This window comes from Phyllopteryx taeniolatus, chromosome 15, assembly GCF_024500385.1.
Source record: "Phyllopteryx taeniolatus isolate TA_2022b chromosome 15, UOR_Ptae_1.2, whole genome shotgun sequence".
NCBI classification, from domain to species: Eukaryota; Metazoa; Chordata; class Actinopteri; order Syngnathiformes; family Syngnathidae; genus Phyllopteryx; species Phyllopteryx taeniolatus.
The window spans coordinates 14,600,195-14,624,015 of NC_084516.1; the positions used below are offsets into that span (position 1 = coordinate 14,600,195).

General features: G+C 41.8%; 1 protein-coding gene across 6 annotated transcripts in view; it reads left to right on the top strand.

The window, feature by feature from the left end:
• Nucleotides 1-23,821, top strand: part of LOC133465063 (probable E3 ubiquitin-protein ligase HERC1) — a 77,423-nt gene that overhangs the window by 31,172 nt on the left and 22,430 nt on the right. Inside the window, exons 30-52 of one of the 6 annotated variants that reach the window (XM_061747462.1) lie at nt 1,900-2,140; nt 2,202-2,356; nt 4,641-4,793; nt 4,865-4,962; nt 6,286-6,381; nt 7,054-7,221; nt 8,206-8,445; nt 8,530-8,613; nt 10,030-10,255; nt 10,325-10,613; nt 11,208-11,935; nt 12,411-12,624; nt 14,345-14,514; nt 16,417-16,518; nt 17,966-18,152; nt 18,223-18,350; nt 18,731-18,948; nt 19,017-19,276; nt 20,337-20,389; nt 20,464-20,658; nt 21,725-21,890; nt 21,955-22,189; nt 22,528-22,768. In XM_061747462.1, coding sequence (XP_061603446.1) covers nt 1,900-2,140; nt 2,202-2,356; nt 4,641-4,793; nt 4,865-4,962; nt 6,286-6,381; nt 7,054-7,221; nt 8,206-8,445; nt 8,530-8,613; nt 10,030-10,255; nt 10,325-10,613; nt 11,208-11,935; nt 12,411-12,624; nt 14,345-14,514; nt 16,417-16,518; nt 17,966-18,152; nt 18,223-18,350; nt 18,731-18,948; nt 19,017-19,276; nt 20,337-20,389; nt 20,464-20,658; nt 21,725-21,890; nt 21,955-22,189; nt 22,528-22,768 — 4,647 coding nt within the window. The remainder of the gene's footprint in view (nt 1-1,899; nt 2,141-2,201; nt 2,357-4,640; nt 4,794-4,864; nt 4,963-6,285; nt 6,382-7,053; nt 7,222-8,205; nt 8,446-8,529; nt 8,614-10,029; nt 10,256-10,324; nt 10,614-11,207; nt 11,936-12,410; nt 12,625-14,344; nt 14,515-16,416; nt 16,519-17,965; nt 18,153-18,222; nt 18,351-18,730; nt 18,949-19,016; nt 19,277-20,336; nt 20,390-20,463; nt 20,659-21,724; nt 21,891-21,954; nt 22,190-22,527; nt 22,769-23,821) is intronic. The other 5 variants (XM_061747464.1, XM_061747465.1, XM_061747467.1 and 2 more) reach the window with 5 other exon arrangements.

A 23,821-nucleotide genomic window follows, 5' to 3' on the forward strand; every position in this document is an offset into this window, starting at 1 on the left:
TTACCTGTGTTAATGGCACCTGTTTGAACTCGTTATCAGTATTAAAGACACCTGTACACAACTTCAAACAGTCACACTCCAGAATTCCACTATGGCCAAGACCAAAGAGCTGTCAATGGACACCAGAAAGAAAATGTAGACCTGCACCAGGCTGGGAAGACTGAATCTGCAATAGGTAAAGCAGCTTGGTGTGAAGAAATCAACTGTGGGAGCAATTATTAGAAAATGGAAGACATACAAGACCACTGGTAATCTCCCTTGATCTGGGACTCCACGGAAGCCGTGGGGTCAAAATGATCACAAGAACGGTGAGCCAAAATCCCAGAACCACATGGGGGGACCCAGTGAATGACCTGCAGAGAGCTGGGACCAAAGTAACAAAGGCTACCATCAGTAACACACTACGCCGCCAGGGACTCAAATCCTGCAGTGCCAGACGTGTCCCCCTGCTTAAGCCAGGCCCATCTGAAGTTTGCTAGAGAGCATTTGGATGATCCAGAAGAGGATTGGGAGAATGTCATATGATCAGATGAAACCAAAATAGAACGTTTTGGTAAAAACTCAACTTGTCGTGTTTGGAGGAGAAAGAATGCGGAGTTGCATCCAAAGAACACCATACCTACTGTGAAGCATGGGGGTGGAAACATCATCGTTTGGGGCTGTTTTTCTGCAAAGGGACCTTGACGACTGATCCGTGTAAAGGAAAGAATGAATGGAGCCATGTATCGTGAGATTTTGAGTGAAAACCACCTTCTATCAGCAAGGGCATTGAAAATTAAACGTGGCTGGGTCTTTCAGCATGATAATGATCCCAAACACATCGCCCGGGCAACGAAGGAGTGGCTTCGTAAGAAGCATTTTAAGGTCCTGGAGTGGCCTAGCCAGTCTCCAGATCTCATCCCCATAGAAAATCTTTGGAGGGAGTTGAAAGTCTGTGTTGCTCAGTGACAGCCAGAAAACATCACTGCTCTCGAGGAGATCTGAATGGAGGAATGGGTCAAAACTTTTGTTATTGACCAAATACTTATTTTCCACCATAATTTGCTAATAAATTCTTTAAAAATCAGACAATGATTTTCTCGATTTTTTTAAATTTTATTTTTATTAATTTCTTTTTCCTCCTTTTGTCTCTCATAGGTGAGGTATACCTATGATGAAAATTACAGGCCTCTCTCATCTTTTTAAGTTGGTGAAGTTGCACAATTGGCGGCTGACTTTTTTGCCCCACTGTATATGTCGGGGTCCTGAGCATTTGGGGGGGGGGGGTCCCTGGCTGCCCGGCTGCACCCCCTTCCGTTAACAAATGATATATGCGGGCGGCACGGCGCACAACTGGTTAGCACATCTGCCTCACAGTTCTGAGGACCCAGGTTCAAATCCGGCCTTGCCTGTGTGGAGTTTGCATGTTCTCCCCGTGCCTGCATGGGTTTTCTTTTTCCTCCCACATCCCAAAAACATCCAGGGTAGGTTAATTGAAGACACTAAATTACCCGCAGGGAAATCGAATGAATGAATAAATGAAATATACGCCACCCCCCTCCCCCCAGTTAACAAATAGTCGGGGAAGGAATGTTCTTTTTTAATATTCATTCATTCATTGTCCAACTTAACAAAAATCTTTTCTGTGATGTGTCAACTTTACGAGACTTTTTTTGCATCTTACCTGGAACTTTAAATGTTTTTAAAATTAAATGTAACTGGAAAAGTCTGTTTTAATAACAAACATTTCTTACATCTATGTATAAATTTAAAAAAAAAAAAGTAAACAAAGAGTTATTATTTATGTTACGGGTTGAGCCTTGATGGAGGCCTGAAAGTGCTCTTGTTACTTATGTAGCATGTTTGTGTTTATTTACTATTTACTTTCTGGTCACTAATATCGTCTCCATCTATCGTCAGGTTCGTGCCAGCACCTCCTCCTGGCTACCATGTTTGCGCTGAACTTCAGCTACCAGCCGGCAGACCTGGTGCTGGTGGTCAAGCGCGGCATACTGGAGCTTCTCTGCATGCTGACCGACAACAGCTGCGCCCTTATGACCCAGGGCTGGCTCGCCGTTTCCACGTCGGGATGTACGCTGCTGAGTGGCGCTGTCAAGCTGGCATGTACACGCTTGCTGCAGATTCTTGCAGTCGCTTCCAGGTGAGACTATTTTGCCTTTGAGGAAAGAGACAGCGTGACCAAAATAACTGTTTGCTTTCAGATCCTGCGAGGATCTGCTCCCTCTTGAGATTTCCCATGCGCTCATGGAGGTGATGTGCCAGCACCTTCAAAACCTGCTGCACACATTCCAGCAACAGCAAGCAGCCGAGAGAGCAAAAGCGGAGACCACGACGGAAGACGGGAAGAGCTTAAAAGGTGTGGAAAATGTTGGTCATGATAGGTTTACATTATGATCCCGGTGGCCACGTCAGCCCCGTTTTCCCAAAATATTGTGCGGCGTGAGATTTTGTCCAGTTTTTCTCGTGGTCTACCACAGAAGCCAGTGCATTCCCTCCTGCAGTCATGTTTTTCACGTTCTGATCAAGATCTGACATGTTTTTCCACATTCTGTCAAGGCTACACTGATCAGTCAATCTGAATCTATTGATAACACCTGGCTGGATGGCAGGCAGCTTTGGAGCATGTTTTACTCAAATGAAGCTCCCCTTCCGGGCTCGGCTTTATACCCCCTTTCCAGACCACATGCACCATTTCAGACCATACCAGAGCGCAATGCGCCGTATCACACACCTCTCAGACCCTTAAACTGTCACGCTGGGATGCGCCATGTTTGAACGTGATGAAATGGCTTCCATACACATTAGCTTGCCATGAGAATCGGGACAAAATGGGACAAAACTCACTGAACGTGGCTGAAAGGGCTGCGCAAGATGCCGTCTGTCCTGTTTTGTCCTTTGTGGCCTGAAATGTGATTGCTGTGGCTGCCTTTGCTATTTTTTTTTAGCTAGGTAGCTATCTTGCCAGTTGGTTAGTTAACAAATGAATTGCTTCGCTCTTTGATTGTTTAGTTATTTAGCTAACCATTAAGTACCTGTACCTAATTGTCGCGTACGTGCAAATGTTTTAGGATTTTCTGTAAATTTATTTAAAGCTATAATCTGCGAATTATGGCGCCCCCTACTGCTGGAATTCAACATTGCAACATAGCCGTCTGTCGCTTCTATATGATGTAGGCTGTGCCGAGTCGAACTGTCTACGTCTCCTCCTCTCCCAACCCCTTGCGTGTGAATATACACCAACATAGTGTATAATAGAGCTGTTGAAAGCCACAAGGTAAATAAAATGGGCAAGAGAAACTGTCAATAGTTCAATATCCAGCATAAAATACGTTCTCTAACCACTGCGGTGTTCCAGCACCAGTTAAGGTGGAGAGATAGACATACATTTCCGGGTTCCCCCTAAACCATTCAAATAATGTACATTAGAACGTAAACATATTATTGTGTTTTACAACAACACTTAACTATATTTATAATGTACTTCTGGATAAAAAAGAGAATCCTTTGGCCAAAATGTACACGGGCAGTATACGTACGTAGGTTTGTGCCTCTCACCGACGTTCAAATAAGCGAGCATCTTTTAAAATGCTGTATCGCTCCCACGTCCTGATTCTGTAGCAACCTGCTTCTTCCAACTATTAATCCATCTTTTTATGGTTTAATAAATTATGATAAAGTGCAACATACTGTTTGTGTAGCATCACACTGGCGTCCACATATCCAGTGGATCAATGTGCGGCGGGGGTCGCTTCGCGGATATAGAAGACGTTTTTCGTCTTCCTCTTTTCCCATCATGATCACGCTTTTCGTGTCACGTCTTCGAACCTCAGCTGTACATCACCTGCGATCGATGTCCGTAGGGAGACAGCAAGTCGCGGCAACCAGCTGGGAGAACCTCTTCACGTCATGAAAGGTGGTGAAGCGGCAGCAGCGTTACGGCGCTCAGTTATAATTAAGTGGATAAATGTTCTCGCAAACCACAACGCTGCATCACTAGCTAGTTAACTTACACACACAAACACACAATAAAATAAATGAGATCAATAAAAGCAATTAAAACAGATCAGTAAGGACAAGAGGAGTGCTGGGTCGTGACCACCCACACCACTGCTTGCAGCCAACAGCTCCTAGAAAAGAGGTAAATGTTCATTGGCAGCAATTTTTGTTGTTTCCGTTAAGACAGTAATTATTGAATGTCTATTTTATGCTACAGAAATGCAAAATAATATTTTTGACCATTGCGCTGCAAAATGCCTAATTTCCGCACCGTCATTTCCTTCTACGTCATTTTCGGTGCGCCACCAACTGGGCCAGCGCGGGAAATGAATCGGGCATTCACTAAATATAGAAAAAATAAACTATTGGAGAATACAGCAATATGTTAGAGGCGTTTACAGGCTTAATCAGCATTTTGTCATCTCCTCTAGTATTGGCTTGGGTGAAAATATATATATTTCTTTAACAAAAAAAGTTGTGGATTCCAGCTTTAATTTAATATCATGGAAAAAGAAAAACATTTTTAACTGACTTCCTTCGTCTTTCGATTTCTATGAAGGTGTAACATGGAGTTATTCTTAAGTGAATCTGTGAAACATTTTTAATATGTGCATGTAATTTCTTTAAATGTTTCTCTCTTCCAGGCTCAGAAAGTAGCCGAGTTCTTGAATGTCAGCTTGCAGACTTCTTGGTATTCCTCAGGCGGGTGTTGTCTTTACGAGTGATGACAACGCTCTCCTCGTTCATCAAGTGGGTGGACCCGCTCATGGCCATCATTTCCTACAACTGCTCTTTAGGTAAATTCATTACAAGCAGAGGACAAATTACTATTTTTGTTTTCAATGATGAGACACTTTTTCCTCACCAGGATCACCATGCTTCCAGAACCTTCGCACTAAGCTTTTGGCCTTCCATGTTTTAGAACGACTGTTGCCTGCTTGTTCTGAGCCTGAACTTGTTCAAAAGGTAGGACATGGGAAACGTTTCCTCATGTAGTCACCGGATGGCATTTATTTACTCAACTGCAGATGGGGTCAGACCTTTATTAAAAAGAACAATACTACTTGTACATCACAGTAGGTGCTGAATGAAACTGCGGTTTAAAACACAAAGAAGACTAGTACGGAGAATTGTAGAAAAACTTGCAAACTAGTTAGTTTGCCATTAGTTAACTATATAACTTAAGTTGGTTAGCTACGTAGTTAATTTTAATGTTGATTTCCCAGCTGGTTCCTGAACTGGTTTGTTAGCTAGCTCATTAGTTGGTTAGTTAAATATTTTGTGAGCAAGTAATTGAAACAATTGTCTGTTTCTGGTCAGGACCAGGCAGTTCATCTTTAGTGACAGCAGCCACTGTGTTAGTCTGAAAACCTTGTATATACTGCATTCTCTTTGTAATCGATGTACTTTTTGCCAGAATAAATGAGAAAAGACTACTCTTGGTGTTTTCCAGTGTTTATTACAGGAATATAGAACAGTGGTCCCCAACACCTGGTCCGCAGACCGGTACCGGTCTGTGAGGCGTTTGTTGCCGGGCCGCATAGAAGAAATGACCAATTTATATAATTTCTGTTGTATTGCGTTTTTGCGTCAAAAGTGTTTTATTTTGAAAAATGAACGGATCTTCTCCACTGCAACAGTTGTGCGTTGCAATTGACACGTCAAGACTCCACAGAACGCTGTAGCAGTTCCGTTTCTGCTCCCAGCCGAGTCGCTCATGGCGGCGACCAAGCTCAAAGAACGAATCATTTCATAAACTGATTCAGTTCATTGCGTTTACTTAAAAGATTTGTTCTTTTGAAGGAAACGTGCGCGAACGAAACATCACTAGACTGCACGTCGGTCACATGATACGTTAGTCCGGAAACTAGCAAAAATAAGTAAAAAACAAACATCTTTGGAGAGCTTCTTTTCAAAAGGACAAAAAGCCACCTGAGGAGCCAGTAGAAGAGCTTATGACCGCAAAGAAAAAGAAAGCTTCTTTTATCCGTTATCCGTAATGGTGAGTTGTATTTTTCATGGATTTAACATTCGTTTTTAAGCCGGTCGTGTTAATTTATTTTTGCTGTATATATATATATATATATATATATATATATGCCACACCTTAACAGCCGGTCAGTGGAAAAAAAATGCCTACTATAAACCGATGTGTGGTGCGAAAAAGGTTGAGGACCACTGACAGAGAAAAATAATGCCACAACAGGTCAACAGTATTTACGAGCTGCGGTAGTGTCAATGAAATTGTCACTTTTCTATATTAATATTTTTAAATTACTTTTTTTGTAGATTGTCAAACAACTCTTTCAGCTGATGTCTGTTTACATGTGGGAGGAGCCTCTGGCCGAGACGACCCACGAGGAGACGACTGTAAATGATTCTGAGGTAAATCTGTCAAATTTCTGGATTCAAAAGTGTATTATTAACCCTTTTAGAAACAATTTGTGAACCTTTAATAAGGCTATGTAGGGGTTGTATGAAGTAGCACTATTGCAATTGTATTGTTATTTTTTACTGTACAGTATCTATATACTCTACCACCATCAAATACTGTGACAAATGAGTGAATTGGATTTTCCCTTGAGTAATTGAAATTAGTATAATAAAATTAAATTATAATTTAAAACTATAGATGCTCATTTTAAATTGTTAATGAAATTAATTATTATAAATTAACAATTATTTAATAAGATAAAAAAACTATATAAAATTGTTCAAGTTACTTTTCCATTTTATTATTTACTTTAAATCAATTGAGAAATGATTCATTGTGATGAATATAAATCCATTTTAAATGAACCCATTTTAGTTAAAAAGGCTAAATTAATGCAACAGATAAAATTGTTTATTTTAATATTATTACAATTTTTATGATTGTTATTTTAATTTATTAACCAATAATTTGATCACATAAACAAACTATGCCCACTCACGAGATTTGCTAACGTCTGCCGTATTGATGGTCCAATTACAAATTGGACTACTTTTGTGGTGTTTGACGTTGGAGTTTCCACTGTTAAGCCTACAAATCTGTCTTTTTGTTTGTGTTTGGGGCAGAATCCCGGCAGCAATGACGAATGTATTCCCATCGGAGATTTTTCCTTCGACCCGCATAAGGTAACGTGTTGCTCTCTGGAGAGCGGGAATGTCCTCTCGCACGGCACTGGTGGAAAAGGTTACGGCCTGGCGACCACAGCCATCGCCTCCGGGTGTTTCATATGGAAGGTAATTAATTACACCTATAGTGCCGTTAAAAAGTATTTGCCCCATCCTGATTTATTTATTTATTTATTTTTTGCATATTTATCACACTTGCTCATACCATACCAGTTTTTATATCTCACAATGATCACCCAAATAAATGTGATATGCAGTTTTATTTATGCATGGAAAAAAAATCTAAACTTCTATCTGGCCCTGTGTAAAAAATTAATAGCCCTCTGACGCTAACAACTGCTTGTGCCAGCCTTTTCAGCAATAACTGAAAACAAGTGTTAACGATAACTGGTGATGAGTCTTTCACAAGCTGAGGAAGAATTTTGCCCTACTCCACTTCGCATAATTGTTTTGGTTTTAGAGCGTTAACGTCCTTTTTAAGGTGTACGGCATCTCATTTTGATTTAATTCCAGACTTTGACTTGGCTACTCCAAAACTTTCATTTTTGTTCAAGTTCAAGTATCTTGGGGTCTTGTTCACAAGGGAAGGAAGAATGGAACGGGAGATCTTTGTATCGGTCCGTTTTGGTAAAGAAAGAGCAAAGCCGAAAGGCGAAGCTCTCGATTTACCGGTCGATCTACGTTCCTACCCTCACCTATGGTCACGAGCTGTAGGTGAGATAGGGTGAGAAGCTCGGTCATCCGGGAGGATCTCAGAGTAGAGCCGCTGCTCCTCCACATCGAGAGGAGCCAGATGAGGTGGCTGGGGCATCTGATCCGGATGCGTCCCGGAAGCCTCCCTGGTGAGGTGTTCTGGGCACGTCCCACCGGGAGGAGACCCCGGGGACAACCCAGGAAACGCTGGAGAGACAATGTCTCTCGGCTGGCTGGGAACACCTTGGGATCCCCCCGGAAGAGCTGGATGAAGTGGCTGGGCAGAGGGAAGTCTGGGCGTCCCTGCTAAAGCTACTGCCCCCGCGACCCGACCTCGGATAAGCGGTAGAAAATGGATGGATGGATGGGTTGGTAATTGACTTTCCCTGCATCCCTCAGTTCGACATCACCAAAGAACACCGAGGCAATGAGGGCACGTGCGTGGGCGTGTCCCGATGGCCTGTCCACGATTACAACCACCACACCACCACTGACATGTGGCTATACCGCGCCTACAGCGGCAACCTTTACCACGGCGGCGAGCTGGTCCGCACACTCCCGTCCTTCACCCAGGGAGACACCATCACCTGCATCCTGGACATGGAGGCTCACACCGTGTCGTTCGCTAAAAACGACAAGGTCTGCCTTTGGTGTGGTTGTAGCATTTCTCGAGTTTATTGATGAACATTTTCCAGTTTATTTTTGTATGTATTTTTATGCCAGGAGCCAAAGTTGGCATTTGAAGGTGTGGTTGCCTCTGAGCTGTACCCTTGTGTGTTATTCTACAGCAGCAATCCTGGAGAGAAGGTACCTAATATTTTTTGCAGCTAGTATTCACCAGTTAAATTGCTATTTTTGATATCACGCTACTACAAGGATACCCTTTTTAAGGGTTGCTAAATTATTTATATATTGGTTATCAATTATGGATGAATATTGGACCTTATATTGGATATTTCCTTAATTGACTATAGGAGATTTTTTTCATTGAATCTAACTTTAAATAACAGATACATTACAAATAAAATGAAAGCAAATCAAAACATATTGTTTTTCATTGGACAGCACTGATATTTTTTATATACATTTTTAGATGGGAGGAAATTGAGCAATGCTGCTCAATGAGGCTTTCCATCTGACTTTATTTATGTTTGATATCATTGTAGTAACAATTATTGTTTTCTTAAAATGTCCTTTCTGAATAAAAACAACTCTTTGTCGGACAGCAACAATATAGCATGTGTGTCCTAATTTTAAAATTTAGTTTTTAGGTAAGAACAAAAAAAAAAATTGTTGTATTTCAGATGAAAAGAAATCCCAAAGTTTGGAGCCACTATATAGCATGTACTGTATCTCTAAATTTTGTGATTTATTTATTTATTTATTTTAACTTTAAGATGTGATATTCTTTATTGAGCCCCAGAGGTTACAGCAGTATTTAAAAAAGGCAAAAAGCAACAAATAGGATTTTTGGGGTTCAGATCAAAAGAATACAAACCCCCCCCCCTCAAAAAAAAAAACAAAATCACAAAATTTGGACAGACACGCTTCTTGTTGGGACACCAACAATGTAGCATGTGTCTCTAAATGTTTTTTTTAAAGTTAATTTTCATCTGAAAAAAACCCAAATCATTATTAAGATTAAAAACATTTTTGTTGATATAGCATCTGTATCTATAAATTTTTTTAATGGTGGTCTGTGATGTGGATAATAATAATTATGATGAAATTACAGCCCCCAAAAAACAGAAAAAAATAGTTAATTACTTTGTGTTCACAACAGTTGGAGGTATGCCTTTTGATCTGTTTGTCAGTCGTCGCACAATCACGAAGCAGAAGAATGGGCTTTATTTTCATAAATAAATGAATATTCATGAAATGTGTCCTCTGCATTAACCCATAACAGTAGTGGGCACTGCAAATACGTTAGTGACACACTTAGCAAGGGCTACTTTAGCACCAGGGGAGCAGTTCAGGTTATCGTTGTCTTGCTCAAGGTCACAACACCTGAGGGGAATGTTGGGTGTGGATGGTCAATTGTATCCTATCCTTATCCTTTATATTTCTGTCAGTCCACACCTTTCAAACCTGGAATAATTTTTTTCTCACATTCTTCTGTCAACCAATGACTTGAACACATATCCCCATGGTGGAAGCTGGAGACCTTCACCACTTGACCAGCTGATTAATGATAAATAAAGCAGGCTAATGCATTCGTAACAGGTGACACTGAGGGACCTCCAAATGCGAGGCATGCCCAGCAACCTGCTTCCCGGCGAGCCGCTGTGCAGCCCGCAAAGCACCACCCTCATCGAGTGCACGGTACAGCTTCTGCGCCGGCTCCACCAGTGCGACCACTGGACGCCGCACATCAACCGGTACATCCACGCCAACCTAGAGCTCATCGGTCCCATGCTGAAGGAGGACCACTTGGGAGGCCTCGCCCCAGGTAGGTTACAAGATAAATGGGACCGCGTTGTCATTTATAGGTTGTTTCATGATTAGGTTTTGATTATAGGAGGACATGCATCGCCAGGCCTCAATCCGACTTCGAAGCAAAATGACGGTGATAAAGATCCATCTGAAGACGACTCTCATCTAAGCCTTTTATCAGAGTCCAAGCTAACTGCTCTGTGCACTGAAGTGTGGCCTGTTCTGGCGTTGATTGGAGGTGTGGATGGCGGTCTCCGGGCTGGAGGCTCGTGTCTGCACAAGCCCAGCGGGCGCAGGGCTGTTCTGTTGGGAGTCCTGAAAGAGAGGAGCTCTCTTGCCAAGCTGCAGTGGGAGGAGGCCGACCTCTCAATTAGGTATCCCGAATAAACATAATTAGTAGGGATGGGCACTAGAAGAAATGTGAAAATTGCAACAAAAAAAAAGAAAAGAATGGAATTAACTTGAGGTTCTGAGCACAGCATCTTGATACAAAAAGGGACAAAGCAGTATATAAAGAAACTCCAGCCAACTGATTTATGTTTACAAAGATAAAAAATACAAGCTAATTTTGCTACAACCTCACTATATGCACTATCCACCAGTCTGGACTGTAGCCACAATATCTATGATGAAGTATTTACATAATTACAGTTATTTTTTCGGTTCAAACTGGTTGCTGCCTTTTGGTTTAGACGTCTCAGCCAGACACCATTAGTAGATAAAAGTCCAGATCAACAAAATTATTTCTCGATTTCTAAAGCCCGTCTTTAGTATTTGATTGTCTTTGCATTCATCAACTTCCATCAAACTTGTCTTGTCTTGTGACTATTATGTTTATTTTTTTGTCTTTTTCCTCTCCCTGATCTTACAAATTTTCTTCTCCTCCTTCATTTGTAAATCCACTAACCCATCCTGGTGTCGTTCGCTGTCTCTGTGGCTTCTCGCCAACCCTTCCCTGCATAACTAAGCTCCGCGAATTCTTGGTCACCCAGCGACACGCCCATCGCCTCGCTGGAGCCCTGCAACGTGACCTGCTGTGACGTAGCGCGACTGGGAGGCCTTAAACCGTCAGTGCTGCTTGATCTGATTTACCTGATGGGGCTGCTGGAGGAGCGCGGCTGGCTCGGGGCTCGTGCAATAGCGACTGGGAAATTTTCACAGGAGAGCCTGGCGGAGGGCGAAATGCAGTGTTGCCTGGAAGAGGTAGATGTTCTCAACTGCTTACCAGAAGAGGACAAGAAGAAGGTTGAAGACGATAGGATGGGGTCTGCCAAAGATACTGTAAAGGTCCAAGAGGAGACAACGGGACTGTCACAAATCTCTCAAACCAAAATGAACCCCTTTGCCTTGGAGGTCAGAGCCATCAAAGTCTCCTACCTTCTCACCGGGGCCTTGAAATCCCTCGCTGTCATTTTCAGCTGCGAGAAGTTGTCAGATTTGATTTCTGGGCCCAAGCCAAATGCCACCTTGTCAAGTCCCAGCTCTGACCAGGACGAAGGCGACGGTAGTGGTGGCGAGGAATGGGACGAGAGCGCCGAGCTGAGGTCCGTACTGCAGTATGTCGTGCAGAACATGGTGAAGTGGGCTGTCCGACCTTGTCCCATAAAGCAGAGTGTGTCTCTGGCTGACCTGGAAAGGGCTCAGGTCATGATCTACAAAGGCGCACTGAGTCGACTGCAGGATAAAGAACGCAAAGGTACCTCAATCTGACATCAAACTTCAAAGGGGATATATTACGGAAAATTGGCACATTTATTGCTTGTACAGTAATCCTTCGCTATCTATGAGGGAAAGGGGCTGAGCCCTGCCGTGAATAGCGACAAAACACAAAGTGACGCCCCTGCCTAAAACGTTTTATCGTTGCCTGTGTTAAGATTAAACCATAAATACACAGCAGAGTATGATCCCGAATCAGATTAATATCATAAAATGGGATTTTGATGGAGGCATGACATCACAGGCGTTATTAAGACAGCTGGCAACTGTTTAAATGGGGAAACAATGCAAATGTCAGCTCAAAAGAATGTTGCTTTTCCGTTGTTTGAATTATTGAATTGATTTGACCGGTAGTTAAGAGTTTATCCAACAGCTGTATCTCCATTGACTCTACAACCTTTCAGTATTATCAGTAGACGCTGTAACCTTGTGTCGGTCTTCTTTTTATTTTGCAGAATCGGGCCATCACTCGGCCTCTCAGCCCGTTTCCAAGTCCTCCAGCTCCGTCTCTTTATACAGCGTCGGCTCGGAAGGCACTGCCATCTTCAGTCAGTCCAACCGAGCCTCTGCGTCGTCTTCCAACACAGAGCTGGCCTCTTCACTCCCGACCAACCTGCAGGCGGATGGTCTCGATCAATTCAATCCTTTCCTACCCATCAGCCTCCTTCAGTGAGTATTAGGGCCAGGGATTCACAGAGTAATCATAGCGATATTTTGCTTATGCGAATGAAATTACTATACAGCCAATTATGAGATAATCGATATTGAATACCAGAATGTAACTAAAAACACACTTCAGACTTTTCATACATTATTACGATCATGAAAGCTGACATTTCCATTTAATGTGCAATGCTACATCCTTGGACAGTATTTCTGATTCTGGTATATCGATACAGAAACCCGATACCTAACCCGAACGATAATGATACAATTTTTGTCCAACCCCTACGGGATATTTACCAACAAAAAAGTTACGATACAGAAAAAAAATGATAAATTGCATTAAGTTACAGTTATGTATCTGGTATAAGGGTTGGAATCGTATCGTAACCCCCAAAGGTATACGCAATGACATTATTCTGAAACAGAAATTATATGGATGTGTAAAAGAATGATACATAATGAATAACGATACAGCCATTATGCGCCAATCAATATCCATCCATTTTCTACACCGCTTATCCCCACTAGGGTCGCGGGCTGCTGGAGCCTATCCCAGCGGGATCTTCGAGCGGGGAGGCAGGGTACAACCTGAACCGGTCGCCAGCCAATCGCAGGGCACATAGAAACAACCATTGGCACTCACATTCATACCGACGGCAATTTAGAGTCTTCAATTAAACTACCTACCTAACTATTACGATACTGCAATTTTTTGGGTGATCAGTGTATCGGAACAAACAACTACGAAACTTCACGGTCTATTAGGTGTGGGTAATTTTAACAACAACAATAATAACAATGTGATACAGCAATTATGCAAATGAGTGAAAGAACGATACATCACAAATACAATTTGAATTGCCACAAAAAAGCGATTATGCTATCATCAATACCCATCCATCCATCCATTTTCTGAGCCGCTTCTCCTCACTAGGGTCGCGTTCGTGCTGGAGCCTATCCCAGCTGTCATCGGGCAGGAGGCGGGGTACACCCTGAACTGGTTGCCAGCCAATCGCAGGGCACATATAAGCAAACAACCATTCACACTCACAATATATTGGATAAAATTAGAACAATACTTCAGGGTATGATAATGATATGATAATGTCACAATATGTCATAATGCTACGGTAATGTGGTTCTCAAATGTTTTACATCAAGTACCACCTCCAAAAATATTTTGCTTTCCAAGTATCACCATAATGACATTAAAATACAGTAGTTTAGTAGGCCCAAGTGTTCATAAAAAATGATTCCTAAAAAGTATATTTGATATTATTGTAAGCCTTAAATAATTATTCAGTTAATAATGTATTGCGTATAAAAGGTAATTTTTTAAAATCTAAATACAGTAACTGTTAAAAACAAACAAAAATGGTTTACTTAAATACAGTAATTTTTTTAAAACAAATTGTTCATAAAGATTAATCGCAAATTGTATTGTACTTAAAATTTAAATACAACTGAACTGTACTTAAATTCACTGTACTGGATTAGAAAAAAAGGTTTAAACCACTGTAACATTATGCACAGTTTGAACACTTAATTCAATCATTCTTTTGCATACCTTTTGAGGGATCGACGAGAGGAAAATGTACCACACTTTGAGAATCCGTCCGACAATCGATATATTGGGGGAAAATGTAAATATTTCTCTCACTAGAAGAAACAAAAACCTCTTGTGGCGTATTAAGCATTCACATTCTGTGGTGGCTAATTTCAGACACATGGTGCTAACTCGCTTCCCCACACTCACCGGAGTGGTTAGCGCCCCCCCTGTGCTGCATCCTTGCTTCAGCCTTGCCAGTTCGGCCTCGTGCGACGCCTTCACAGAGCAGCAGACAAGCTTCATGGAACCTGGTCCATGCAGCACGCAGGCCAGAAGCAGACTGGGTAAGCGAAAAGTCCCTTTTTCTACTGCTAGTATAAGTATATAAAAAAATTTCTGGCACCAAAATGGAATGGGGGGAGAAGTCGTCCCAGAAATTTATTATCAGGAAGATAATTATCAGAGCCATAACAGAGGAGGCCCTTTCACGCTGGCTCTCAAAGATGCCTTTTTTTCTGGAATTTTCCTATGTTGCTGTTATGTGTGAACATTGGCAACAAAGAATGGAGGTTTGAAGATGATGTGTACATTTTCAGGCTTCCTTGGTATTTTGTACGGTAAAACAGAGGCGACTGTGTGGAAAGACCCTTTTACATTGACGGTAAAGGCCTGCCTTTTTTTCGCCTTTTTTCTAAGATGCTATTCTGTATGAATGGCAACACATACTAGGGTTGCAAAGTCGACCCAGCAGTTTTCCGGCTTCTTACATCCAGTATCAGGAGTAACAGAGGTGGGTTTGCGCTTGTGTGTAAAGCCCCTTTTACACTGCCTGTAAAAGCCTCTGGTTTTCGTCCTTTTTTCCGAGTCACTGTTCCATGCTACACTTTGCTCTGTTAACAGCACTGTTTCGAGTCAGATCTGTCAACGATTGTATAGATATTTTCAGTGTGTTTTTGTCACATTAGCAGAAGTGGGTAGAGTAGCCAAACATTGTACTCAAGTAAAAGTAAAAAGTAGTCCTCCAAGTAATTACTTGAGTAAAAGTAAGGAAGTCGTCAGTGAAAAAAACTACCCAAAGAGTGACTGGTATAATCTGATCTATTGCGATAGATTGTATTATTTATTTATTATTATTATTTATTTTATTATATTGACATTATTTAATCTAATTTACAAATCTGTTTTTTTAAATCAGAGCACGAATGTCAAATTAAATAAAAATGACTAATATATAGGAGTCCACACGCACCTGCCACCATTTCAAGGGTCTAAGTGCCCTAAAATCAGCAAAACATGCACAGAAACATTATTTGCTTTAGTCACCTAAATGAGTGAATGAAGAAGCTGTTTGCTGACCAGACGTATTGATAGTGTGTGTGTGTGTGTGTGTGTGTGTGCGTGAGCGCACACGAGAGAGAGAGACAAATTACAGAATGGCATGTACCCCCAAAGATGCATGTTTTACAGTTACTTATGACCATAAAATAGGGCTAATCTTGCCATATGCACTGCCAAAGCAACAATAGACATATCTGCAACTTACCGCTAGGTCCTATCTCAAGTCACAAGTGGGCTGAAATAGAAACGTTTGGACGGACACAAGCCTACATCATCATGATTACCATCTGCATCATAAAACTGTTGTTTTTCGGAGTCTGTAAAGTAAACATTCGCGCGGCAATTCCCCCCCGCCCCCCCAAAAAAAGAGTCACTTTGATTGACCCGCAAAGGCTTTGTGTGCGGTCATGTGACTGCCTTGTGTCGTCTGATTGGTGAATTGGAGTCAAATGACACTTGTGAGCGTGCTGGATTGGCACAACGGAAGTCAAAGGTGAAGTCTAAAAATAGCTTGCGCGCACAATAATGGATAAATACAAATAGCAAGGGCCATGTCGATCATTGTAACGGAGTAAAAGTATCGATTCTTCTTAACATACATACTCAAGTGGAAGTGAAATGTATGGTGCATTCAAACTACTGTAACAAGTACAATTTATCCAAAATGTTACTTGAGTAAATGTAGCGCGTTACTACCCACCTCTGCACCACCTTAGCCCACATTTCTGACATCACGACAATCCCAGAATGCATGTCGACACAGTTTGTGCTTTTGTATGGCGCCATCATTTTCTTCATCACTTTTGTCTGTATTGTATATTAAATCATAAACACTTCCCTAAATAGGTTTGTTTTTCAGTTTTTTTTTTTTGTGTTTGTGCAATTTTCCTTTTCTCCTTCACCACCAGAGCGGACACAAATGTTTGTCACCAGCCGCTTGCTTGAAATGGGATTCACTATGAGACATATCTACTGCGCCATGGAGGCAGCAGGTACTACCACTGCTTTGTGTAAGGTGCCACCGCAATGTCTGCTTCATATGCTTTTTTTACGTCAACATTTTGTCCTGCATTTGTGTGCTAAAACATCACTGTCTTGTTGTCTATTAAAAGCATACGGATTAGGGCAACATTTATTTTACTTTTCAATATTTTACAATACCGTACAATATTGCACAGAATAGTAAAGATGAAAAGACAAAAAACTATACAAAATATATTTATTTTATATATTTGTATATCATACATATAAAAAGCGCACAACATGTTGGATAGCCTCAGAAGTAGGTTTTTTGTTTCTTATAGAGAAATAGTTTCGAATTCCAGAAGAAAATATAACATTTTAGCTAACAAATTCATTTTAAGTGAGTTTGAATAGCAAGGAAAGTGGTATATGAATTTGATTTATATTTATTATCAAAAATGTTCAAGAATTCATTTTCTTTACCATTTGAACACAATGTAAACCTCACTTCTGTTCAGATATTGCTGCTTTTAATACTGCCGATTCTTCATGCTACTGTAAAAAATGTCCGTTTTTCTTTTCTGTTCATGTCACCATTCTTTATTTTTAGACTATTAGGAAGTGTCAATGCCACATTAACATGTATTAACATACACTTAAGGGGACACTGTGTAACATTTTCAGTTGTTTACTGTCCAAAATCGATGTCTGCGTTTATATGTGTTATCATGACCTCTGCTAATAATCTGATACATTCTTGTTAGCAAAGAATTTTAGATTTATTTATACATAATAGTCCTGAGCCAGTAGGGGAGCGCCATGACAGTCTGCCATCTTGAAACTGAAGTTGCCAGCTTTCTCCTCGACAACTAAGTCAACACTACCTAAATTAGCCTAAAGGTAACATTTGGTTTTGTCAGACAGTGTTGTTGTTCTTCGAGGTTTTTTGATGTACGACGGCGACCGTTGCTGAAATGCGTGTTGGAAAAACTGAGGGGCTTGAGAGCACTATTTGTTTGTATGCAATACACAATTTCACTGCTTCGATGGGAGTAATGCCTATACAGTGTCCCTTTAATTCTATTTGATATAGTCCAATAAAAAAGCATTTATCTCCAAATTTTGTGATTTATTTTTTGTCCTCACATTTTCAACCCCCGCCCCAAAATTCCTCCAAATTTCCAATCTTTTCCCAAAAAAAATCCAGATTATTTTTTGAAGATAAAAAAAAAAAAGAATATGGAGAACACGATTTGTTTTTCATTTAAAGAAAAAGGTTACCTCATTTTCAGATGCATGCTTATCATTAGAAAGCGACAATATAAAAAACTAATAATTGCCTTTTTCTGAAACATTAAGAAAAACATTTTTTGTTTCTTTTTAATGAGGTTTAAAAATAAATGCACAAATTCTGGAGATATACATACGTTTTGCATATATTCCCACACTTCCATGATCAGACTTGTGTTTTTAAACTCCACCCCCTCCCCGTAGATGTCGCGGGTGAGCTGGATTCTCGGACCATTGAGGTGTTAGCCAGCTGGATGCTGGAGCACCCTCTGACGGAGGAGCAGCAGACGGCCGAGTCACCCAGGCATGAGGCTGAGCCCGACACGCCGTCTTCCGACGGGCCCGAAACAGTGCAGTGCCCGGAACGCCCTGCGAGTCAACCCACCGAGAGGTCTGTGATTCAAGAAACATTTTGTCATTTTAAATAAAACCGCAGCACCAACTGACTTCAGTCTTGACAGCTTGCTGCCGGGTCTGGACTGGATAGAGCGAGAGAACTTCTTAGATGTCCACCTGACAAGGAACAGACCTCCTCCGGCAAGGCGGCAGCGTTCAGGCCCAACTCAGAGGACATCTTTTCGGAGGGCAGGTCAGAGTCAGACCCTGCCGGTTTACCGCCTAAAGGGGCTGTTGTAGAAATTTAAACATAACCTAAACGGGGGGAGAAAAAGTGTACCTGCCGGTTTACCGCCTAAAGGGGCTGTTGTAGAAATTTAAACATAACCTAAACGGGGGGAGAAAAAGTGTGGTTTGGAACCATTTTGACTACTTACTGCCTTAATGGGCTGCCATTGAAATTGGAACCAGAGCGCAAACGGGAAAGAAATGTTGAAATTTCAAACTACTGTGAAGAGTGAAACAACAGAAGGCAAATTCAGGCCCTACTAGTTTGTTGCCAAAACCGTATGTTTTTGATTGATTACAAATTAGTTTTAACATTTTCCACTTTACTTTTTTTTTAATTGAAAGGAATTCCCGTCTCTTCAGATTTGCCATCACCCAACCCCATTCCGCAGCTGTACCAGCAGAACGCAGGCGATTGGCCGGAGTATGTTGAGTTTCACCCCTTCTCCACAGATGAAGAGTCCGAGCTAGGTTACATGGACGACGTGTATCACGATGAGACCTACGAGGACCTGCTCACCCCTTTCTTCAGCCTGGAGAGGGATACTCTTCACATAGTGGAGGTGACACATTCATGCAATGTGATCTCTCTAAGATTTAAAAAAAGACAACCTACGTCTTTTCCTATCAGAGCGGCGAAGAACACAGCCCGATGGTGAAGTGTGAGCTGTGCAACACCCTCACCTTACAGTTCAATAACCACATCAAGCGGCGGCATCCCGGCTGCGGCCAGAGCGCCGCACGTAAGGGCTACGACAGCACCGGTGCCTATGTGGATGTCTGGTTCAAAGGGGAGTGCGGATCCAACTTCCCCTTCTACCTCCTCTGTACCTCCTGCAGGGAAAAGTACCTCGCCACCAACAATAACGATCCGAGTTCAAGGAGTGAAAGGTACAGCAAACAGGAAGTTACGTGCCATCTCTTTCATATAGTAGCGACTGCAGAGAGTGCCAGGCATTTGTACAAATGTACAATGTCTCTGCCACTTCCATCCAGCCATTCATTATCAATAGCGCTTGTCCTCATCAGGGTTGCAGGTGAGCTAGTGCGGGCTACACCCTGGACTGGTTGCCAGCCAATCGCAGGGCACATATCGACAAAGAAACATTCACACCACTAGCCGATTTAAAGTAGTTGGGTGCCCAAAGTTTGACATTCTCCAGTGAAGGTAAAGATTTGCGAAGCAATTACAGTATATTTTTTTGTATATGTATTTTTTTCTAAACACCAGGTGATGAAGCAAAAAGTAAAGGATTTTTCAAGATTTTTGGGTAGCCATCAGTCCTGCATCCTGCTAGAAGAGATCCACCCTTGTAGTGAGCAGTAGCGCATCTCGTATATGCTACGGGCTGCTAAAAAACAGACGGCGGCCCACAAATCCCCACCTTCCATAGTTTGAAGACCCCTAATTTAGAGTCTTCAGTGAAACAAACATGCATGCTTATGGTATGTGGGTTGAAGCTGGAAAAAAACACGCAAGCACATGGGTAACATCCAATCTCCACATAAGAAGGCTGGAGCCGAAATTCGAACCCAGGACCTTTTGACTGTGAGGCAGCTGACAGCCCTCTTCTCTGCTGCCTGCCTATAGTTGGTTTCAATTTTGCCTAATCAAAGTTGAAATGTTTCTCTTTGAAATACGGAACAAAATGTCAACTTTCCAGATACCATGCAGGCACTGTGTTGTAGTAAAGACGTCTAGTGCAACACATGGTGCCGTCACTCATTGTAAAGCCAACTAGAGGCACCGCCAGTTTTTGTTTTGTTTTGCCTTAGAGGAAAAAAGGCATGTATTTATTTGAGCTCCAATGTTTATTTTTTTCAAGTGGACAGACAGTATTTTAGTAAATATGGTAACTTGCTACTACTCTCCACTAAATGCAATTCCCACTGCATGGCCCCCCCATCCCCTTTAATTTCTTAATATTGTTGCCTGATTTATTTCTTTTAGGGTCAAAGGCCTGACGAGTGATCTGATTGGCCGCTTGGACAGCACCTCTGATGGTGAGTAGGGCTTCTTTTTACCCGAATACATTCCATCATTTGGTTTTACGTGGACATCGCAACTCTTTGCCCAGACGACTGGGAAATAAACCACCAAGACGAGAGTGACCAAGACAGACTGACAGGACTGGAGGACTTTGGCCTCCTGCTGAGACCACTAGGCCTGACTGAAAAGAAGCTGGTGCCGGACCCAATCGCCTTCACCGAACCTGACCCACTGGGAGCTTTGGTCTATAGCGCGGAGGACCCTCTGAGAGCCAATCCCAAAGGTAGTCTAGTTATCATTACCATCTTAAATTTGTTGCCCTGTTCCAGCAATGGTGTGTGCATGCTGCAAAATGAAGTGAGAGTCACTTTCCAGATCTTCCTAATAGCACAATCATTTGCACTTTTCACCTTTGTGGGAACTGAGGTCAAATTTAGAGCAAAAAGGAAAGATCCCTGAAATATGCGATGTGCTTGTCTGAAGATTTTGTATGTGTGAGCCTATTTGTGAGGGAACTGAGATTCCACTAAGAGATTCCACCACCACTACATTGTTTATCACTTCACGCAAGTGGTCGAGTCTCTACAGCGGTGATTTCCAGCCTTTATGGAGCCAAGGCACATATTTTACAGTTGTAAAATCTCACGGCACACCAACAAACTAAAATGTCACAAAACGTGGATACATTAATTACTGTATGTACTTCCTTCCATCTAATAGAAGAGCATTTATTTGTTTTATCTGTCTCTATGCCTCACTGGCATAAATAGATGAACAAAGATAATTGTTTTCTTGTAAATAAATAATTTTTTGTTTTGTAAGTGTTGTCATTTCCCACGGCACACCTGAAGAGCGCTCATGGCACACTGGTTGAGAATCACTGCTCTACAGCACATTTGTAAATTTTGCCCAGACGACTGGGAAATGTACTGTATCCAGTACTTAAATTATTCAACACAAATAAACCACCTTCACATGAGGCTCATCTATAGTATTAGCAAGCATACAACCCTAAATAACACGCTAGCACCAAGTGATGTGATACCACGTATTGGCAAACAGAAATATGCACTAGTACTACAAAACAGGACATCTCAAATGCAGACTTAAAAACACTGTCAATGAATTAAAAAAGAAAACAACACCAAAATTCCTCAAGATAGTCCCACAATAATACTGTACTTTTTCTGCTTTGATCTGAGAACAAAAACAGGGAATAAAGTTTTTCAGCAAAAAACTGAGGCTAGATTGCAAAAAAATCTGAAAATGCAAATTCATGCGGAATCACCTTACTATTCCCAAAAGGACTCTCCCCACCACTGTTAGACATGTTTCCTTTTCACCCATAGGGGAGGCTATTGTGGAGCAGAAGATCTCCCTGAGTCTCGGGCAGCAGGCCATATCTCTGAAGGACTCTCATGACCGCCTGAAAGCGCTAAGAAGAGTGACCTCCACAGCTCAGATCCTGCTGGCATACAGCATGGTGATGCGAGCCCTTTCTCAAACCTCTTGCAGGTTCGTCCGCTGATGTTCTTCTGGTTTTACGTGTCGCTATTCCTCATTTTTCTCTCTTTGCTAGTCCGTCCAGCGGGCTGGACTCCTTGGGTCTGGCAGACATCCGCATCCTGGTGCGTCTCATGACGCTCGCTGCGGCGGGCAGGGCAAACACGTGCGCGGACAGACGGTCCGAGGGCGAGGGGCCGGCTTCCGAGCGTGGCAACTCCAGCTGCCTCAGCTTCCTGACGGCAGCCATCGGCAGCGTCGTGTCCCACAGCCCCACCGCCTACAGGCAACTGGTGGAGATATGTACTCAGGTATGCCGCAGTGAGTGTTAGAGTCAGAGACCATGCAGTTTTATATATACTGTGTGTGTGTGTGTGTGTGTTGGTGTATGTGTATATGTGTGTATGTATATATATATATATATATATATGTATATATACATACAATTCCAATGAAGTTGGGATGTTGTGTTAAACGTAAATAAAAACAGAATACAATGATTTGCAAATCATGTTCAACCTATATTTAATTGAATACACTACAAAGACAAGATATTTAATGTTCAAACTGCTAAACTTTTTGTTGATTGTTTATTATTGATTGTTAATGTTTTTCTCTAATACAAATACTCCTCCATGGCTTCTTGTAGGATCTGATGGCAGCGGCTACTGGGGTAAACATTTTCAGTTGTTATACGCAGCAGCGAGTGTGCCTCACGGTCAGCGTGGTGCCTGTGGGTGCCCAACAACAACAGCAGCAGCAGCAGCAGCAGCCGAGGGACTGCAGCGAGCAGCCGGCGTCCTTTCTGGTCACACAGAGCCTCGTGGCCTTGCTCACCGAGAAGGGTGCTCACTGCTTCAGCGCTGACAAGCCTGAACACGAGGCTCACGGTGAGTCATTTAAAGTGATGAATTACAGTGGTACCTTGACTTACGAGTGCCCCAATTTGCGTGTTTTACAAGTTACAAGTTTTTTGTTTTGCTTCATCTTGCAAACAAAAATTTGATTTATGAGTGTGCTTTTTTTGTTTTTTGCCAAAAAGGGGATGAGTCTATTTCTACGTCGTAAGTCGTCTGAGAGTGCCGTGTACAGTTTGGCAGAAAGACAATATTTCTTCAAGAGTCCAAATATGCTTGCTACAAGCTGTTTATTACCACTCCCAGTTGAAGTTTACCCCAAAATGAAATATAAAACAAAGAGAATTGCACACTTTGTATTTACAACATCATTTTGTCTTACAAAAGTTCGCTAGCTTAATGTTAATACATGCATAGATGGCCAGTAGAAACTAGCATCGATATAGTGGTAGTTATAAACCTTTTTGAACACAGTGTACAACACATACAGACAGAGCATATAACAATACCACCAGGCATATATTTTGTATGCTCTATGAAAAATGTCTAATATTACTGCAGCGTAGTTGCGACGGTCTTTGTATTTCATTAACAAATCTAAATCAATCAATGTATTGCATGTATGTATGAATTATACTGATTTGTGGTGGCCAAGGTGCACACACCAGAAGGAGCAGTACAATGTCCATTGAATTAAAGAAACACATTTTGCAAAAACTGTTTCTTTCTTTATGTTCTACTTAATTATTTTAGTATTTTATGTTTTAATACAGGACAATACAATAAAGTGGTCATTATTAAAAATAAGTTAATTTTTTGGGCAGCACGGTGAATGACTGGTTATAGCGTCTGCCTCACAGATCTGAGGACCGGGGTTCAATCCCCGGCCCCGCGTGTGTGGGGTTTGCATGTTCTCCCCGTGCCTGTGTGGGTTTTCTCCGGCCACTCCGGTTTCCTCCCACATCCCAAAAACATGTATGGTAGGTTAATTGACGACTCTAAATTGCCCGTAAGTGTGAATGTGAGTGCGAATGGTTGTTTGTTTATATGTGCCCTGCGATTGGCTGGCAACCAGTTCAGGTTGTA